Here is a 20,558-nt window from a genome sequence, read left to right on the forward strand (position 1 = left end):
AGTGAGGGCTGGGCTCAGACCCCAGCTGTCTGACTCCAGAGTGTGCCTTCTTGACCACCACACATTCCCATGGTGAGGGCTTTATAAGACTCTGAACCTGGCGGATGGGAACACTATTCCCCCACACACCCCGGGGACAGGGCATGCAGCCCCTGGTTTTGGTAGATGGCAGTTCAGGAAACAAGCAAGCCCAGCTGCCACTGTGTCAGTGGTTCCCCAGGGCCTAACGGCCAGGAAGCATGCTGAGGCCCACCCCCATGACACTCATTGGGATCTTCAGGGGTTCAGGGAAAGAGCTCAGCCCCACGGTTGCACCTATAACAAACAGATATCTTCAGACCAAGAGATAAAGCAGGCAATTCCTTAGACTATAACAGAATTTATTATAGGGTAATTTACCTCTAGGAAGATTGGGTTGGAGCAAAACAGAGGACTCAGTGATTCTGCATAGATAATTCTGCACCACAGACTTCTGTTACTGTACTTTTTTTTAAATAGTATAACTTGGGTACTAATGATTGACAAGACAAAGGAACAAAGAATGCAGTATCACTAGGTGGTTTTGTGATAGATTGTTTATAATCAATACACTTACCGGTTTGGTATTTATCAGTTGTCATGCCATTCTGGTGGTTGCTAACAAAAATATTTATGGCTAATTTTAAGCAACACAGACAATCATCAACTAGAAGGCTTTGAGATGCTTGCTGAGGACAGTGAAGCTGGCTCTGATCGGATTCTGCTCCTGTACCCTGGGCCCCTGGGCACAATGTCTTCCTAACTCAGAGGCCATGAGAGGCAGAGGAGCTGCACCTGTTTTAGGGTTGCTCAGCAGGTTTGAGTTAGCCTTCATCATGAGCAGGACGCTGATCCTCGGATCAGCAAGGTGATGGGGCAGCTTCTTAGGCCCAAGGTGCTCGGGGGAATACCCTGCAGGGTGATTGAGGAGGAGCTTGAACAGGACCCCTAGGCTACCCTGGGCCAAATCCCAGCTCTGCTTGGTCCTGGGGACTCTGACCTGGGGCAACCCCATGCTAGGCCTCAGTCTTCCCTTCTGTCTCATGGGGATGTCAACATTGCCTTGCAAGTCAAATTAGGTAAGCAAAGGCAACCACATTCTCAGCGGGCACAGGACCAAAGGAAGCAGGGCTCTGGCCCATCCCAGGAGGTTAGGCTGGGGAAGATGAGGGCGTTGTTCCATGGGAATTACTACTAACTTCATATGCCGTCCCCTTAAAACTCAACCCTAGGGACACTTCCTACCAGACCGGTAGAGCTGATTCAACCTATAGGCGTCCCCACCAAAAGCTCTGATGTGAGGGATGTGAGGGATGTGAGGGTGGGGTATGACCCTTCAGGAAAAGGTTCTTGGAGGTAGGGAAGGTTTGAGCTGGGCTCCAGGACAGTCAGAGGGTTAAGGGAACAGGCACCTTCAGAAAGACTTCCAGGAACAGTTAAGGGGTATGCATGTTCTCAAAGATAGCAGGCACCCTCCCAGTCACCACTGGGACTCAGCGAGGCCAGGTCCCTCTACCAGGAAGTAGGTGTCCATGCGTTAGCACACCTCGGCTGCTGCAGTGCACAGGAGGTCTGAACTGGCGGGCAGAATCTGCCTCTAGATCTCCAGCTGGCTCTATACCCAACCTGACCTCTGGTTGTAGGGAGTAGGTGTGAAGAGGACCCAGCCACCCACCCCACAGACTGGAAAAGACTTGAGAGATGGGCAGGGCCCCAACCCCTAGGCCTAGTAGCCCCACCTAAACCCATGTAGCCAAGAAGACTTACTACAAACAAACTGCATTTCTAAGAAGCCAGGCATTTGAACTGAGGAGAGAAGATTCTGATAAGAGGGAGGCCTCTAAGCTTGGCATCCACTGGGCTTGACCACTCAGAGAGGGGCTTGTCTTCACACTGCCAGTAAAAGCTGGGCTGTGGAGGAACTGTTCCACTTCTCTATATCAGTTGGCCCTCTTTGTTGAGGAAAGCAGAGACAATTGCATTTCACATGGACTCTGGGGCAGAACAAAGCCCATATCTCACAGGGAGATAGGTGGGTATGCTCTAGGGTGGAAAGACCAGGGGAAGTGTCGTGCATACTTGGGGCAGGGTAGGAGACATGGGGGAAAACGCCTTCTTTGAGGGCCAAGGAGAAAGAATGATAGTCTGCCTCAGGTCCTCTTTCACTACCCCCAAACAGGGCTTCTCCTACTTGGCCATAGCTCAGATGGCACTACTCTCTTTACTGTCAGTCCGACTTTATGGCTGAGCTGCCAGGAGAAGACAGAGCCTGGATTCATCAGGAGCTGCACACAGGTAACGTGCATGAGATGGAAGTGGAGAGGAGCGCAGGAGCCCTGGGAGTCAGGCCTGGGGCCTCTGCCATGGTACCTGCACTGGCCATGGGAAGGCCATGCTGGAACCACCTGTCAGCTGTGGCCTCCAGCTTGAAGATATCCAAGTTTCAGGTCGGGACTGGAGCCAGACTCCTCTTGGGGGCATGGGACACAGGCTACCCAGATATCACTGGGGCTCTGGGCCTGTGGCCAACTGGAAAGGCATGCATAGAGGGGAGCCCTGCTTGAGGATAGAACTGGGCCTGGACTAGGGCAGTCTCATCTTCTGGTCAGACTCCTGAGCTGAGAGCCCACCCACCTAGGGAGAGGTAAGAAGGGACTCGTAGTGTCCCCAGAGTCCGTGTTCCCTCCTGTCAAAGAGGGCACCAGCTGGCTGTGGTCCCCTGAGCTGGTCTCTATGACACCTGAGTGATTTGGGAAGGGGTCCCAGAAACCGTGATGGGTCCCCGGGGTGGAATACCAGGCAGGAACATGGCAGGAGTTGCGGACATTTGTTCCTCAGGACTGAGTCCCTTTGCCCAGATGGCCTTGGAAACACTCCTGCTGCCCAGCTCAGCCCAGCGAGCCAGTGCCTGGTGCCAAGCAGCCTCTCTGAGAAGAATATTTGGGAGGTCATTACACCTCTTCCCAGGAGCTCAAGCGTCCACTCTGTGGAAGGGCCAGCAATCGGAAAGGAGGGGCTGTGGGTCTGGCCTTGTTCAAGGTCTTGGTGTGGATCCCCCAGCAGTCAGAGGCTGTGGTGGACACAGAGCCCCTATGGGTGAGGGGAAAGAGGAATTGGGCTGTGTCCCCCTGAGATCTATGGCACTAGGCTCCAGAGGGGTCCCTGGGAGATCAGTGCTAGAGGAGGTAATGCAGAAGCCTCAACACTTCCTCTGTAAGGGAGTGGGCCTGGATGCCAGAATGGAAAAGGGCTACCTGCTGGAGCTTCATAGAAAGCAAGTCTGGTGTATAGAGAATGGCATCTATTGAGCCAGGAGAGGCCGCCCCACCAGTCCTGAGGAATGCTGGAGGAGACCAGACCACCAGAGGCTTGGGGTCAGAGGTGCCCATGAGGCCAGCAAAGGGGAAGCTAACTCACGGGTCTTGAAGAAGGCTCCAAGGTGCCAGCAACTGGAAAGGATTGGACTCCCAGAAGCTAGGGGCCTGGGATGCCTAGTGGGCCTGGAAGGCAGTGTTGGGGAAGCACCAGGCAGATCCAATAATGACCGGTCCTTTAGCAGCTGGGGACCCTTGCCGCCTGCTGGACTTGAGGACACTGGGGTAGTGGTAGGCAGGACTGGGGAAGACCTGGCCTCTGTAAGCTGGGCCCTAGTGTGTCCTCGGGACCAGCAGGTGGCAAGCTGAGGGGTGGCAGGGAAGGCTGGACAGGACTACCTTGGCTCTGCCACACAGGGGAGGTGCCAAGCATTGCGGAAAGGCAGGCAGGGCCCAGCTCTGTGAGGGACCCAAGCTTTCCTGAGTAGGGCCAGTCTCCAGAGTCTCTGGCCCACTCAGGCAGATGGGAGCCCAGGCCTCACTGAGGATACTTCAGGAGGCAGGTCCTAGCTCAGCAGACGAGAGACTGGCCGAAGGCCCAATCCTTCTGATGGGGGGCTTGAGTCTGAGATGTTTGTAGGGTTTGAAGAGAAACAGATACCAGTCCGAGAAGCACCTGGAGTCCCAGGCTCTGAACTACAGTTAGGGCTTGCCATGGCCCCACCACCCTGCTCTGAGAAGGAAGGAGTCTGTAGATGACTTTATCTAGTGGCAGGGACCCCCTGCAAAGCCCGACAATCATAAGCGGGGCCTCTTGGTGGGTCCCAGCAGCTCAGGGTAAGAGGAGGAGCAGCTGGCAAGCAGCCCAGCTTTGCAGAGGCTCTTGGTGCACCACGGCCCACAGGCACCCACTACAACCCCTGCTCTGAAGCCATGATGCCCATGAGGAAGGTCAGCTCTGCCAAGGAAGCAGCAAAGGAGGAGCCCAAGAGGAGGTTAGCGAGGTTGTCAGCTAAACCTGCTCCTGAAAAAGTGGAAAGGAAGTCAAAAAAGGCAGCAGGAAAGGATAAATCTGCAAACAAAAAAAGTGCAAACAAGAAGGAAAAGGGGAACAAAGGGAAAAACAGGCTGAAGCGGCTAACCAAGAAACCGAAGATTTACCAGCAGAACATGGAGAAAGTAAAAACCAGGGGCGTGCAGCCTCTGATGAGGCAAGAGAGAAAGAAGCCAAGTTTGATTGTCACACACCATGTCTTATCAGTGGTCTCTGTCTTTTTTTCTTGTACGATCCGGAAGAATACTTTCATCAACTATTTTGTAAATGCGTCTTTTAGCAGCTCTAGAAACATTTTTAAGAAAGGGAATTCTGCTGCATCCCATTTTTTAAATGTAAACACTTTTTTACAAGGTGAAATCATTTGCTGGTTGTTTATTTTTTGGCGCAACCAGAAAATAGTGGGCTATTGAATATGGAAGGCTTTGATTATCTTGGGTGTCAGCTTAACATCCCGTAGGTGGGGGTAGTTTTCATATCCTATAACGTGAAGCGTACTAAATGGCAGTTGGAGTCAGTCATGCATTTAATGGGTATTGAACGTTTTAAGTTACTTCTATTCCCATGTTTTTGGTAGAATTGTTTCCTAAAGCAAACTACTCCTTGATCTTGGCTCTCCGTCAGAATTTTGTGCACTCTGAAACATCTTTGTTGGTAGTTTTCCTAGTAACTTTGTTAACGTGCTGTGAAAGATTGAAAATTTGATTATATAGTGTATGTGATATTAAAGTGTGAGTTAGTGATACTTTGTATAACAGTATATCAACATTCGAAGATACTGGTACTTGATATTCTATTGAGGAAAATTGGCCTCCCAGTTTTAACCTGGAAAGTCACTGGAATAACTATTTAGAAAAAAATCACAACTATATGACTTTTTAGGTTTTTGGTGCATATGTTAAGAATTGTATACAACTTGAAATGTTTGTGTACTTATTCTCAAAACAACCAATAAATTCTCGATCATGACAGCATTTTTTGAAGCACATAAATATAAAGAAGGGTCTCTTGAGGTCTTCCCCAGGGGCTCAGGGGCTCGGTACCCCCTTCCCAGGAGCCCGTCCCTTTCTCACTGCCCCAAAAGATATGGGGTCTGAGAGCTGGGTTCCTTCAGGACAGAGGCAGGAGCGCTGGAAGTCGTGAGCAGACAGGACTGAGGCTAGAACAGGGGTTGTAAGATGGGGTGATTACCTTCCCTGATGCAGGAGCCTCTGAGTGGGCAGTGGCTAGAATGCTCAGGGTTAGTGTCTCTACATAGGGGGGTACACTACAGATAGCAGTGTACCTGAGGAGTGCCTATCTGCCTGCCATCCCTGGTCCAGTCTAGGGGCTTGTGTCCAGCCAAGGAGGAGACACGAGGGACTCTGCCCCAGTCCCTCGTGGGATCCCCATCAGGAGTAGGGACTGGGTTACCTGCTAGGGACATAGTCTAGAGAACACAGAGAACAGCCAGAAGGAGGGCCCAGTGCCCCACTGGCTGGAGTGTGCCCATGGCTTTCCTGGCATGCATGCTTGCCTCAGGCTTTCTGAGCTGAGGCCGGGCCTCAGGGGCAGCAGTCCGGATGAGAGGGCCACACCGTGGACTGGAGGTACCACTCCCTTCTCTACCAGGGGAACTAAGAGGCGCATTCAGTTGGGTCAAAGTTGGGCCCTGCTCCATTCCCCTGAGGGGGTTAAGGAACACCTGGCTCATATATCTCAACCCCTCAGTGAGAACCACCAGGATTGGAAGCACCTGGAGGTTACTGAGGGGAGAAGGTTCATGATAATCACCTCCACATACAGCTCTGCTCTCCTCTCTCTCACTTTTCAGGCTTAACTCTTGACAGCAAAGCTAGCCAGTTTGGCCCCTTACTCAGCCTTTTGTACTGGGCCAGGGTGCCAAGTGGGGCAGCTGAGAGGCAGGGCCTCACTCAAGAGGGAGCCTTGAGTGCCGTCCTCCTTTTGTAACCTCAGGGCAAGAGATGCACACATTGCCTACCAAGGCTCCTGGGGCTGAGGGCAAGCCCAGCCAGGGCAGCTCTGGGCAGTCGGGGTGGAGTAGAGCCAGGTGCAGACGTTTTAGTTCCCGGTCTCCCGGCCCGCCCAGCGCCCTCAGGTTTGATTCTGGATCTTGACACGACCCCTGCCTTGATGTGACCATCAGCAACTGATCCATCAGCAAGTTCCTGGACCTTTGTTTCCCCATCTGTAACTTAGAGGGAATGGTCCATGTGGGTCAAAATGATTTCTGAATACCTGACTCAGAATCACCTCAACAGTTCGATTAAAACACAGTCCTGGGCTCTCTGTCTAAGCCAGTTCTGGATGGGGCCCTGGAAACCATTTTCCAGGTGATTCAGTTTAAGTAGTCCTGCTCAGGTGCAGCACAACCCAGAAGACTTGGATGATCAGAGGGGAACTGTGGGCCAGAAGAGCCACCTCCAACCAAGGCGGAGTGGACCCCCCTCATTCACTTGAGAGGTGGAAGGCACCAGCACACTCAGCTCCACCCACACACCTTCCTTACCCTCAGCTCTCAGACATCAACACTTTTCCCAAAGGATGGAAGAGGCTTTGTGAAAACTTGTGGTTGGGAGGGGGTGGGTAGCATGGCCTCCCTCAGGTAGGAATCCTGGGCAGTTCTGTTCCCACCCCATCACCTCAGGCTTGGGCTCCTCTGGAGACCACCATAGTCCCTCTTAGCAGAGCCCTTAGGGCAGGGTTAGGTATCTCCCCTAAGAATGGGGCTCCCAGGACAGGGTTGTCCTGTGGAGAATGCCACCTCCCCGGGTCAGGTCCAGCTCCACAGTCTAACCCAGCCTCTGCACCATTATGGTCCTCTAGGACACAAATGGACAGATGGACTCAGGTGCTGAGCAGCCCCACCTTTCTTGAGGCCTCAGACCCTGCCCTGTAACCATGCTAACCATTAGCAAGATGTATGCCTGGCAGGGAGCAGGGGCACCACAGGGGTGCAAAGAAGTATGAGGGAGGAAGGAGGGAGGGAGGGAAGAAGAAAGGCAGGAAAAAAGACATAAAGAAAAAGAAAATAAAGAAACAGCCAAATCCAGCAAGGACCCGGCAGTGAGGCGGGTGAGGCTGCCTTTGGCCCGAGATCCAGAGTGACTCCACTTATATCACAATCCTATTTCCTTCTACACGAGTAGCCTCAAGTGATTCTATGTCTCCACACTAGTTTCCTGTGGACATACACCACACGCCCTAGTCTCCAGGTTCCAGGAATGAACAAGTTGACATGCTTTTGTTGGATATGGAGCCATGTCTTCTGGTTCCACGCTCGAGTTTCCCTGTACCGGAGACACACAGGGTAGTTCTAGTTCCCTTCCCCAAACGAACCTCTAGGCCTCTGCACGTGCTGCTCAACTCACACCATACCTTCACACCTCCTTTATCTACTTCTTCCTACTGGTCTTCAAAGCTCACTTCAGGCAGCAACTCTTCTGCGACCCATGACACCTTCTCATTTCCAGGCTAGGGGAGGCCCCTCTTGAGCTTCCACAGCACCTTTCCTCTAGGCTGTCACTGTGACCACAATGTGTTGGGGTTACCTATCTCTTGGCCTGTCCAGTACTGGGGGTGGGAATACTACCACTCCAAACCCCGGCCTGGTGCAAGGCCAGGCTCCAGCTGCCAGGAGTCCCAATGTAGCTGTGTATAGGAACTGGGCTGAGTGAAACCCACAGTTAGGGTCCCTGTCAGGCAGGTCTGACCAGCCCTCCTGGCCTGGCCCCTAGGATAGATAGAGTAGAAACCATGTCCAAGAAGGTACCTCAGCAGCTCTGAGAACAAACCTCTTCAGGAATAGAGCCCAAAGTATGTGTTGGGGGAGGGGAGGGGCCGTCTCTCAGCAGATAGACACCAGCATGGGAAGGGACAGTTCTGTTCTACCTAGACCTTGGTGGGCACATCATGTACTGGGGTCTGGTGACCAGCATTTCTTACCTGGCAGTGAGCTAGACTAGCAACCAACAGGAGCAGAAGTCTCAAGAGGAAGCTTTCCTGAACAGGAAGTGACTACTTAGTACACGTGATAAGGGCCCACATGACCAGAGCTAGCTAGGACAAGGTTGCTGAAGAGCCTTCTTGGCTGGGAACTGGGACAGCTGCAGACTTCCAGCAAAGGGCTGGGCTCCTAGTGATGACATATTAAACCTACACCCCCCCCCCCACCCCCACCCTAACACACAGCCAGGCCACAGATCCAAAACAACCCAAATGCTTTTAATTTTTAATGGGCTGCCTCAAGGGCCCACAGCTTTATTATAAACCGTAACTAGCCAAGGGCCCAGCTTTGCACCACAAGGAGGTAACCCACAGCAGGCCTGGCTGATGGGACCCCAGCTTGGTGAGCTCCAAGGTCCTCAGTCCATATCTTCAGAGACTTTGGTCACTCAGTCTGTCCCTTCTAGTCCCTATAGCTGGTTGGCTTCTAGGAAACACAAAACTTTCTTGGGATGATGCACCAAGTAGGGTTGGCAGCTCAGAGAAGTCACTGGTGTCAATTCAGGACAGGCCTTGGACCTTCCAGGGGTGACAGCAGCAGGCCTAGAAAAGGTTGCCAGCCCCACGCTGTATCCCTGTACCTCTGAGGGGCAGGCTCCCTTAGGGAGCTAGAATGGGATTTAGGGCCTAACTCCAAACGCTGGGGCTGTAGCCCCAGGCTTTCCTGGGGGATGACTTTAAAAGTATGGGAGTTATATAAACTGTACACTGTACCACTCCAAGATAATCAAGTCCTATGACATAAAGACTTTCTGGAGAGAGGTTCCACCTGGGATCTGGGACCCTGTTCTGGGGAGGGAGTAGAGAGCAAACCATAGTGGGTGTGTCAGGCATCATCCCCACAACAACCCTGTGAGGTAGGCTGCGTTGTCCTGTTTTATAAATGGTGAACTGAGGGCTCAAGAGAGGAAGTGACTTGCCTGGTTACACAGCAAGGAACACAGGAGCCAGGATCCAAGCCCAGGCTGGTCAGGCTCCAAAGCCTGTGTCTCTTCTCTAAGGAAGAAATAGGAAGTAGTCCTATCTAATAAAGGCCCTGGGGAAGGTAGGGTAGGGTGAGAGCTGGAGGAACTCCAAAGGGATGCCCACTCCTGGCCCTGGGCAGCTGGGCCAGTGGAAGCGGGGGGTAAAGAGAGTGATCCGCAGGCAGTGGCTGTCCAAACAGCACCAGCCACCAGCACTACAGTTGATGGCTCTGGCCACCCAACAGTTGTGGGCGGGGTGCAGGCTGAGCTGGTCCTGAGGCCTTGTGGCCCCAAGTGGGCAATGCCAGGCCATTGAGCCAGGCAGTTTCCAGCAGGCTGCGAAAGCGGGCCCTCAGCATCGGGCTGGGTGGGCTGGTGCTGGCAGCAGGGACAGGCGAGGCACTGCAGGACCCTCCCGCAGTAGTTGCCTCTGTCTTCTCTGGGTGAGGGGTTTGTGGCTTCCTCCCAGACTTCTTGGCCTTGGGGACAGGTGACTTCTGAGCCAAGGCTAGGCTCTCCGGCTTATCTCTGTCCGTGATGGGTTCTGAGGACACAGATGTAGCCTCAGTGTCAAAGTCACCTGGAAAACAAATACACAATCAGTCTATAGACCCCAACAATGTCAGATCCTATCTTCTGGCCTCCAAAACCATCTAGACCAGTGGTTATGCTATGTTCCAGGCCAGGATGGCTTCAAAAGGGTCATAGATATCACAACTCTTCTTCCTTACATGTGCCCAAAGGACGGACCATTAAGCTGAGAGGGTGTGCTTCTCCCCAGGTGATGACAGAGCTCTTATCTGATGAGTGCTACTCAGAAGCTGTTTGGGTGCAAGCACAAGAGGAAAGGGACCCAAGAGGCCAGGAACCACTGCCTTAGTACAAGGACTGCTGTACAGGTGGGGAAAATAATACATGGAGAGAGGGCTGTGCCATACAAACTGCCATCACCTTTCTGCCACCCCTACCCCCCTCCAGAGCTGCAGCTGGAGCCAGAGCCCAGGCAAGGACTGCTCTGAAAGCAATGTCCAGAGGCAGGTGGAGAGAGCAGTGGAAAGGATGGCAGGGAGCTCATGACCAAATGCTGCCTATGGAAGAGAGGCTGCCAAGGGAGTACTGTCTAAGAATACCACCCTCCCAAAGATATGGAGAAGGACCCAGAGGTCAGAAAGGGAGGAAGCTGAGCCCATCATTTTCTCACCAGGCCCCAGGCTTACAGGCCCCAAGCTCCACATCTGCCCTCATTGCCTCAGACCCCTTTTTCCACCTGACCTGGTGCCTGGACCAGGTAAGAGACCAGGGCAAGGCTGCCAGAATGAGGAGGAGACAAGGAACAGTTCTACAGAGACAGTCTAGATAGAGTTTTGGTGGTGGGTAAGGCAGGGAAGCAGGGAGAGACAGCAGGCCTTGATGCCGGGGCTCCTGATGCCGTCAGGGGAGGCATCAAGGGAGATCAACGGGTACCATCATCACCAGAGTCCTGGCCGAAGAAGTGAGATGGTACACACCATGCAACACTGCAGCAGTTCCCAGGCTGAGCTACCTGAACTGATCAGATGATGCTCCAAGACATACACGGAGCAAGCTGGAGAACAATCATTTAGTCGGGAAAAGCAAACCACGAAACAAGACCCTGACTTATTGGAAAACTTCCATGAATGCAAATACCTAGGAAGATTGAAGACTGCACATTCAGAAGGCAACAGTGTTGGGAGGGAGGGAAGACCCCTGTCAGGTTTCAGGAATGAGGCGCTGGGAAAATGGAGGTGCCAGTTCACTGAGGTGTGAAATGAGCTCAGGGACCAGCTCGGGAGTGTGGTTTGGGAGGAGTTAAGGGTTACGGGCACCAGGTGGAGAAGTTTAGCATTCAGTCAGCTATTTGAGGCTGGAGCTCAGAAGAGGGGAAGCTGGATTGGACACAGACACAGGGGGGAAATGACCTCAGATAGAAAACAGGGCCCGGGCAGAGCCCCAGAGCTTAGGGAAGCTTCGCGCAAACACAGAGAAGGCACAGTAGAGGAGAGGGACACATCTGGGAGGGCACAGTGCCAGGATAGACAAGAAAGTATTTCCATGCAGAGTAGATGGTATGTTCAGAGGCTATGGAGGCTCTCACTGATGCTAAAGGTGAAGGGTAGAGCTAACCCAGGAAATCCAGCCCCCTCCCCTGGCCCGAGTTCTAGGGCCTCCCTGCCCTTTCCAGAGGCCCAGGAATCCCTCAGCCTCTGGCTGTGAGCACTCACACATTCCACACACCTGTCACCCGTTCACACAGCTCCGGTGGCAACTGGGGCTGTCCCATGCTCACCCAGCTGGCGGCGTATGCAGTCATGCCACTGCAGGCCCAGCAGGTCAGGGTAGATGTCAGGCAGCTGGCGCAGTGCCAGCAACTTCAGCATGCGTGAGGTGCAGCCACGCAGGGCTCGTTCCCGCAGTGCCCGCTCCTCCGATAGCGTGGTGGGCCGAAGCTCCACACGATGCTCCTGCAGCACATGGTCCACAGAAGCGGGTGGCAGCCTTGGGAAGAGCCGCTCTTTCACCAGGTGGATGGGCACGAAAATGGCCCCAGCCCGCACCACATGGGGGAAGGGGCACTGCTGAGTGCACACAAAGCGCTGCAGCTGGGACAGCAGCTTGCCCAACAGCCCTTGCACACCCTGGCAGTCCTGCCACGCTGCTTGGCCCCAAGGCCCAGCCATCTCAAGCCATTCACGCAGCTTCTCAGGTGGGGAGTGGGCCACTGAGCCTGAGATGGCATCACACAGGGACTCATGCAGTCCTGCGAAGTGTTGCTCTGGGGAATCTGCTGTGACAGGGGTAGAAACTGGAGTTGGAGCCCGGGCTGGAGCAGGCGATGGAGTGGGAGTAGGGGCTGGGGTGGCCACAGCTACAGCTGGAGGACTGGGCAGTGCCAGGTCAAAGCAGGCCATGGGCAATGGCTGGGTAAGAAGCTGCAGTCCAATGGGCACAGATGTAGAGGTGGGTGCAGGCTGGGCAGAGGCAGGGGCTGAGGTGGGCACGGATGGGACCACGGCTGCAGGCAAGGGTGCTGGCCGGAGAATCTTGAATTTTCGGAACATAAAGGCCACGGAGCTGTGGAAGTTGGTCTTTGGGGTGTCCTCTGTGGTCACTGGCTCCCCAGAGACTGTGCCCCCCACACCTGGCACATCCACAGCTGCAGGAGGCTTGGTGGGCACTGCAGGACTAGGCACCTTGATAGGAGCCTCTGCCACAGGCTTTTTCACACTCAAGTCCAGTGCTACCTCCTCCCTCAGTGAGCAGTGCACCCTTGAAGGTGCCTCCTGAGCAGGTGGGGTCCCCCTGGAGTCTTGATCATAGCTGTCCTTGGGGGCAGGGGCTGTGACTGGATCAAGCTCAGCTGTGGCCTCAGGTGCCTGAACATCCAGATAGTCACGGTAGGGGGCCAGGCTGAAGACATTGTCGATGATGGGCATGGGTGGAGAGCCAGGCGGCAGCATGCTCTCATTCTGTGGAAGAGACCGGTGCTCCCGGGCACAGGGTGGGAGTGCTGGTGGGGTGTGGGGAACTGGACTGTCTCCTATAACAATGGGTGCTCTGGGGTGCTCACTGAGCTGGGGCTGGAGCTGCTCTTTCCTGCAGCTGGGCAGCCACATCATCTCCTTGGCTCCCTGAACCGGCTTCTCTGGAGCCCTCACAGGCTCTGGGCATGGCTGGCTGGAAGATGAAGGCTGGCATGCCCGCTGAAAGGAACTGAGCTGTGGCATAGCCTGGGAAGGAGGTGTTCCTCTGAGCCCTGGGGATGCTCCACAGAGAGAGGAGTCATCCTGGGCATAAGGAAAGCCCAGTGTTTGGGGGGCAAAGTCCAGTGGGCACCGTGGAGCAATAGGTGGCTCCAGCTTAAGGCCTGGTGAGGGTGCTGGGAGCGGGGCAGAGGTGTAGGAATAAGTGTCCATCCCCACTGGGGGCATACAGGGTGTCTGGGCTGCCTGCTGCCTCAGATAGGGGCTGTTCAGCCCAACAACTGGGTACCCAACCTCCTTGTGGGCCCCCAGAGGTTGCAGTGGGGGCACAGAGCTATAGTTGCTCTGCTTCTCTGGGTGGTGACAGGCTGGAGGGCAAGACAGGGCCTGTGGAGGGTGGGGCAGTGGATAGTGGGAGGGTACTGTATCCTGGTAGGCTGGCCCCAGAGGCTGGGCCAGTTGGGTCCAAGGACTGGGGGATCCCTCTGACAATGCCTGCTTGGGGTCCCCAGAGTAAGGACCAACGTACTTAGAAGCCAGAAAGCCCGTGCCGCGGATGGTCCGATACTTGTCCAGGAATGCCTGGCATGGGGAAAAGCTCCCTGAGGAGTCTCTGCCAGATCCCCCAGCTGGCACCCCACGCAAGAAGGTGCCATCCAGGGACTGGCCTTTGCCAGAAGCCAGGGTCAGAGAACAAGGTGGGTCAGCTGGGGGTATTAGGGACCCAGTCACCAGTGTCCAGTCAACATCCAGCGACCTCTTCGCTGCCCCGTCCCCCAGACAAGTTGAGAGCCCGTAACACAGAGGGCTGCGATAGACAGGTTTGGGTGCTGCCAGCGGTGGGCCTGGGTAGGAATGAGCCTGGGGACTGAAGGGCAGGAGCTCAACAGGACCAGAGTCCTGCACCTTCTCTGAGCATTCTGCTGGTGGGCGGTAGAGCAGGCAGCTGGTCAAGAGGTTGTCTGCCCGAAGTGGGGGTCTTGCCATGCTGGTAGGATACAAGGGTGGGTACGGGGTCCAGGATGCCAACCGCTCAGACCCTGCTTTGGGAGCACCCCCCATGGGGCAGGAGAAGTAGGCACCCTTGTAGTTGCAGGGGTCTTGGTTACCAGCAGAAGGAGGCAAGCTGTGCCTGGGTCTGGAGTCAGTCTCTAGGCGGGGCAGCTTGCCATACATCACAGGCTCCAGGGTGCCCAGTGGCCGCTTCTCCGACATCACTGTGAAGGCTTCAAGCCCTCCAGGGCCCCAGCTACTCAACTGCTGACCTGGGAGACAGAGGGAGAGAGGCATGGGTTGTCAGAAGAGGCTATAGGCAAGCAATAGAGGGCTGCTGCTCTCACTGGCTCATTGCCATGCCTAATAACTTGGAACTTAGTAGATGCTCAATAAAGGCTGTATGAATCAATGTATGCATGACCCATATAATGCAGAGGTTCCCAACTTAATTTCCTCAGCTGCAGAACCCTTCGTTAATAAATTCTTATACAGCAGCCCTACATATACTCCACCAACCTCGACTCCAGGAGCCACTCAACCGTTTTTCTCCACATGATTCCCAAGACCCCTTCCTCGAGCTTTCAGATCTTGCAGGGCAGTCTGAGGATCACTTCATGGGCAACTCCCCTCCCCCATAAACAGATGAGGAGACCCATTCAACCCAAAGTAACTGATGAAAGAGATGGGTCAAGAGGCAGACTTCCTAGCTCCCACAAGCTTTTTCCAAGATGCCATTGCTATCTCAAGATGCCCACTGCAGCCACGATGTAGAATTGGGCATTGTCTACAAATTCACATCTCCTGTGACATTCTTTAGATGTTTCAAAAGAGGACTGACTATATGTGCAAAGTGGCTCCCAAATGCTGAGGGAGCCAAGAGACCAAAGAACAAGGCAGACAAGTCCAGCTTGTTGGTTAATGAGTTTAAGTAGGGAACTGAAGTATGGAAACGCAGTCCTGGGCAAGAGCAAGACAAAATGAATCCTGGCACCTTCCACTCCCAGACCACGTGCTTATCTGCTAAGCAGTGAGAATGTATAGATGATCAAAGGGATCAGGTGCCGGGAGGCTCTGGTGCCAGAGCAAGTTAAGAAATAGATAACATCAAGGGCAACTCACGCCGAAGAGAGAACTAATGGGAATCCTGTGATCAGCCCAGAGCTCTGTGCACATATTCCAAAGCTCACGCAGGGGAAGGCAAAGGGGTCAAGGGTCTGGGTTCACTCAGATGTCAAGATGGTAGATTAGCTTTAAGATGGAGTCGCTTTGTTCCACACAAGAACTGACCAGCCAATCTTATCAAAAAATGGCAGAAAGCAGGCCTGGAATCCAGGTGTCTAGGCCCAGAGTGACACAGATACTGGGCTTGGTTCCAGAGGGTGGTCCCCCAGGAGAGGTGGCCAGGTGCATCACCTTGTAGAAGCCACACCCCTCTGACTCTAGCCCCAACCCCAGCAGGAGAGCCAAGGCTGTCCTGTAGATGGTGCTGTGGCACCAGCAGGAAGGTGCCAAAATTATAGGGGAGGAAGGAGAACCTGTGTCCATCCCAGTCTCTAAGCTGCAGTGGGCTGTTCCAAGGCACATGGGGCAGCACAGCACCAGGACAAGCAGGTGGGGAGCTGGGAGGATGTGAATGTTCAGGGAGGGAGCCTCCATGGCCCAGAGTGCTGGGTGGCAACTACCCGCCTTGTACTGATGTTAAAACTGAGTGCCAGAGAAAGGCTAAGGCCCTGAGGCAAAGCCGAGAAAGGACTGGGACCCAGGCCCAGAGAGGTGGAGCATGGGTTTTCTCAAGGCACGAAGGGTCATGAGGCTAGTCAACTAGGGCCACACATCCCCAGCATCCTGTTCCCTAAAATCTTCAGGTTGCTTAGGAAGGGTGAATCAGCTCAATCTTGCTGCGATTAGCCCATGGGACAAGTGTCACAGGTTTCCACCACTAATAAGCCAAGACCAGCCCCCTCTTCCAGTCCTCTCCAATGACAGCCACAGGCTCAGAATTAGACTAGCATATTTGGGGGACAGGAAAAGACAAAGGTGATATGGGGGCCAATGCCCATTCTCATCTCAGCCTAACTGCACAAAAGAAGCTAGGTGGGATTCTCAGAAAGCTGGCTCATCTCCTGGCCAGAAACTGACACTGCAGACCAGCCTAGAGAAGGGATGCTCCAGAGAAGACAAGAGGGGACGTCAGGACCACAGTACCAACAGCAGTGCCCTGTGACAGGGACCTGTATCCTAGGGGGATGCAGCTTTGCGAGAAGGGATTGTATGGTTGTGGGTGCTGAGCACTCCCTCCAGGAGCTCTGGAATAATTAAATACTGGCTCTGGTGTTACCACCCTCACATGTTTTTTGGGGCCTCATCCATACCCACCCCCAGTAACAGGAGTCCTTCTCTCTTGGTCTTTGCCCATTGTGTGCCCTTTGCCCTAGAGACTTCCTAAGACACCCCACCTCCCATCCTCCCAGGACCCAGCCAAAAGAGGTAAGGCCACTTGGGACCCTCAGGAGTCTTTACGAGATGGTTGCTCCAGGGAGCTGTCAAAGGACTATGAGGATATGGAGGTGACCTTACCTCCTACCAGTAGGAGGAGAGTCCAGTATACACTCCCTCAAGTGAGGTCCCTTCCCACTCAAGACAGTAGCCCAAAGTAGGTTCCTTTTCCCCTGACACACACCTACTGAAGAGGCAAGCAACTGCTTGGAGAAGGGTTGGACCCCAGGGAGCAGGATCACATCACCTTTTGGGCCATCATGCTGAGCTTGGAGCTGGGCTGGGAGGACCAACCTCAGCCAGGGCCCAGGGCAGGGTCCAGAAGAGCCCACCACCTCTGTGCCATCCTGTCCCTAAGAAGCAGGGAGGCAAAGAGCTCCGTGGCCCAATTCCCTCTTCCACCTCTAGGGGGTCTCCGGATAGACGTTAGGAAAGACCAGGAAGTGAGTGATCCTGTCCAGCTGTGGCCAGCGCCTGGCCTCTCTCAGAGCATTGAATCACCCTCCCCCAACCCCACCCCGTGTACTTACACCTCCCCCATCTGAGGTTCTGGGCCCTGCTATCGCTCCAACCAAACCTGGGCAGCCCACGCTACAGTGGAGGGAAAAGGGTCGCGTAACTGGTGTCCACTCGCTTTCTTCTACCTGCCCCGCCTATATCTCTGGTGCCTGCGGCTCTCAGCCGACCTGGCTTTGGGCTTTCCGGGTGTCCTCAAGCCCTGTCCGGCGGTACTGGGGCGCACGTGCACCCCAGCAGGTTGATATACAGGCCGCTGCCACGCATACAAACCCGTGCCTGCAAGTATGTACATGGCCCACATCTGCACACATGCCCCTTTAGAACTGCGTTCTCCCCTCGCTCGGGCCCCGGCACACGTGTGCACTCAGGCAGGCCCGCGCACAGAGGCCCACCGACCGACACCCTAAGATTGGCGGGAGACCTGGAGCAGGGGGCGGCCCAGCCGCAGAATCCGGGCAGCCACCGCCTCGGGGCGATCCCGCCAGCCTGGGCTGCGGCCAGAGGGTGAGTCAAGCCGTAGCGAGGAAACCGCAGGGCCGTCCCGTCCCAGCAGGGCGCGTCCAGGGCCCCGCGGCGCCTCAGCGCTCGCCACCCCCTAGCTCTACCCGGGCAGTCCACGTGAGCCGGACCTCGCGTGAGGCCCAAGGGGTCGGCCCGCGCTCCTTCCCACCAGCCCTGCGCCGGGGCCCCGCCGGAGCTCCAGGGCGCTACTGACCCTGGGAACCTCGAAGTCCAGGGGGAGTCGGAGAAGCGGCGCGACCTCGACCCCGCAGCGGGTCAGCCGGAGGCTGGCGGTAGCCGGGAGCCGCACCGCCTTGGCCCAGGCTCGGCGCGCTCCATCCCCGGGCCAGCCGGCAGGGGCGCCCTGGGACAGCGCCGCTCGACCCTTCCCCACGCGCCTCGCTCAAACTCGGCCCAAGTTTCGGCGCCCGCAGAGCTCCTACCCGCAGGTCGCCAGGCTGCCCGCTGCCGCCGCCCGGGCCCGCGGACGCATCCTCCAGCGCCGCTGAGGCCGTGGATCCTTGTCTGGCCAGGCCCTGGGCGGGAAGTCGCAGTGAGTTCTAAGCCCAGAGTCACCCTCCTCGCTGCCGTTCGCGCCGCCGCCGGGCGCCGTCTGCGGTCCGGGGCTGGGCGGGCTGGGGGCGGAGCGGGGGCGGAGCGGCCGGCGCGGTAGGGGCAGAGCCCGGCCGTGCCTCTGGGAGCCTGTGCTCCCCTGGGCCCCGATGCGGAGGGCCTGCGTGGACCAGCCCTCCCGGGACCTGGCCGCAGACGCTGTGCACTGCGTGTACTCACTGCACTCCACAAACCAATAAGGATCGCGCTAATCACAGGCCTTCAGCCACTTCGTTAGATCATTCATTCATTGCCACTTTCTAGCTACGTGGCCTTGTGCATGCCACTTGACCTTGTTTAACTTCAGTTTCCTCGTTTTAGTAAAACTGGAATTGTATCATAGTGGTGGTGTTGTCAGGCTTAGAAGAGATTGCATTAAAATGTCTGGCACGCCAGTAGGTCATTGGTCTGTACTAGTGGCATTAGGGGTGTGGAGAGAAGCTCCTTAATCTGTTCCCTCCCTCATCTCTGTGCACCCAGTGAAGACAAATTCCAGACAAATGTATCTCAACTCCTGTTAGGGCACTGTTGTGGAAAAAATATCCCAAAAGCTCCAAAACCCAGTCCAACAAGAAACCAAGCAGTAACTTGAAAAGAAGGAGAATTCAAATTTATTAGCGCGGTCGCAGATGAGCTAGTGCTCTGAAGATCTGGGCAATGGGCGCAGTTGAAATATTGCTTATATACCAGAATTTTCCCACAAGCTAATTGGTCAGTTTAAACTCAAACTTTTACAAATGATGGGAGGTTACAGGTAGTAACATCAGTAAGGCTGGGAGTTGTCAAGGGATGCTGACAAATACAAATTGTTACAAAAAGCCAGAGGCTGCTAGGGTACACAGTTACCTTCGTTCTTGGAGCAAAGGCACAGTGAAGTGCCAGGGAGCTTTTGCAGGAGCCCTGTATGCAGTAAACTTATTTGCAGAAAGCAAGAATATTTACAGAAGCAGAAAGCTGATTAGTTGTTAAAGAAATTCCCCCAATTTTCTCTTCAGCACCACACCTATCTGAGGAAGGGGTGAATTCCCCATCCCTGTAGTGAGCCAGGAATGAGGGTGCTTGGGGGTTTTGCTAGTGGCCTCATTGGGTACCTCTGAATCCTTTTGGCAAATTTCCCTCAATAAGACAAGCCTGAGCACATGAAACCTGGGAGGTGGAATGGGGTGAGCATCCCCAGCCAGCAATGGTATTGTTGCGGGAAAAGTTCCAAAATCAGATTAGCGAAAAACCAAACAGTAGTAACTCAGAGAGAAGGAGAACTCAGGTTTATTACGGTTTATTACACACAGTCCCAGAGGAGCTAATGCTCTGAAGGTCTGAGCCAAGAGTGCAGTGCAACATTCCTTATATACAGGCTTTCTACACAAGCTGATTGGTTAATTTGAGCTCAGATGTTACAAATGGCAGGAGTTGTTATGGTTGCAAGTAATAACATTGGTAAAGGAGCTGGAGTTATTATGGGTTACTGATGGTTACAAATTGTTACGGGAAGGGGGGCTGCTAAGGTACAAAGCTACAAGAGGCAGGAGCTGCTGGGGGGCATAAGCAGTTACATTTGTTACTTAGGTCTAGCAAAGTGCAAGTGAGCTCTGCAAGTGAGTTCTTGCATGCAGCAAGCATATTTACAGAAGCAGAACAAATGGCTGATTAGTTCTTAATTAAAATTCCTCAAATTTCCTCTTCAGTATGTTGAGAAGAGAGGGTCTGGTGATGTGGAAGAGCTGTCCCCATTTTCCCTGACTCTCTGGGCCACCTGATTTGGGATAAGCCCTTGATGCTGCTACCTTCTCTGAAGAAACCTGGTCCCTCACAGTTCCTGGGCTTTCCAAGAACTGGGGACAGGTGTGTGCAGTGGAAGTTCATGGGGCAAAACCATCCAGGCACCTGCTCAGATCCCAAAGGTCAGAGCTGCCTGAGTCAGAAGGCAGCACAGGCATGAGGCCTCAGGTTCCAAGAGTCCGGAAGCAGCTGGAGCAGCTGGAGCTGAGGAGGAGGGGCTGGACACTGCAGGTAGGAATAGGAAGAGGAAGGGAGGCCACCTGAGGGGCAGGGAGGGCATATCACTTAGTTGGGAGCTGGAGGGTCCTTAGAAATAGTCTGAAGAGATCTGGGGAGCAGAGACCCAGAGACAGGTGGAGCTTTCCCAAGGCCGCACAGCAGGCTGGGATCCTTTGGCACAGCAGGCTGGGATCTTCAGGCTCCCAGTCTGGGGATCCTCCTGCTGTCATACCTTAGCATCAGGAAAGCACATCCGTGTGCTGATAACTAAGGGTCATGACCAAGCCTCCGGTCACAGGCTGTTTGTTCTTTACTCTTGCTCGTCACCAACTGTGCCCTCCCTTCTCTTCCACCTCCT

At 54.5% G+C, this 20,558-nt stretch overlaps 1 protein-coding gene and 1 pseudogene across 2 annotated transcripts; one reads left to right on the plus strand and one right to left on the minus strand.

Annotated features, from left to right (window-relative positions):
• Positions 1–4,268: 4,268 nt before the first annotated feature.
• Positions 4,269–7,864, plus strand: LOC118615086 (annotated as a pseudogene).
• Positions 7,865–8,589: 725 nt separating this feature from the next.
• CUNH15orf39 (chromosome unknown C15orf39 homolog) lies at positions 8,590–18,196 on the minus strand. Of its 2 annotated transcripts, none has more exons than XM_016144106.2 (3): positions 18,034–18,196; positions 11,665–14,343; positions 8,590–9,936 (listed from the first exon to the last, which is right to left on the minus strand). In XM_016144106.2, exons 2-3 carry the CDS (start codon positions 14,291–14,293, stop codon positions 9,572–9,574), a joined length of 2,994 nt encoding a protein of 997 aa, XP_015999592.2. In that variant the 5' UTR covers positions 14,294–14,343; positions 18,034–18,196; the 3' UTR covers positions 8,590–9,571. The 2 variants fall into 2 exon arrangements, with proteins under 2 accessions (XP_015999592.2, XP_015999593.2); XM_016144107.2 differs by having other exon boundaries at positions 9,805–9,936; positions 11,613–14,343.
• Between the last annotated feature and the right edge of the window lie 2,362 nt (positions 18,197–20,558).

Source organism: Rousettus aegyptiacus, unplaced genomic scaffold (genome assembly GCF_014176215.1).
Source record: "Rousettus aegyptiacus isolate mRouAeg1 unplaced genomic scaffold, mRouAeg1.p scaffold_m13_p_3, whole genome shotgun sequence".
Classification (NCBI taxonomy): Eukaryota; Metazoa; Chordata; class Mammalia; order Chiroptera; family Pteropodidae; genus Rousettus; species Rousettus aegyptiacus.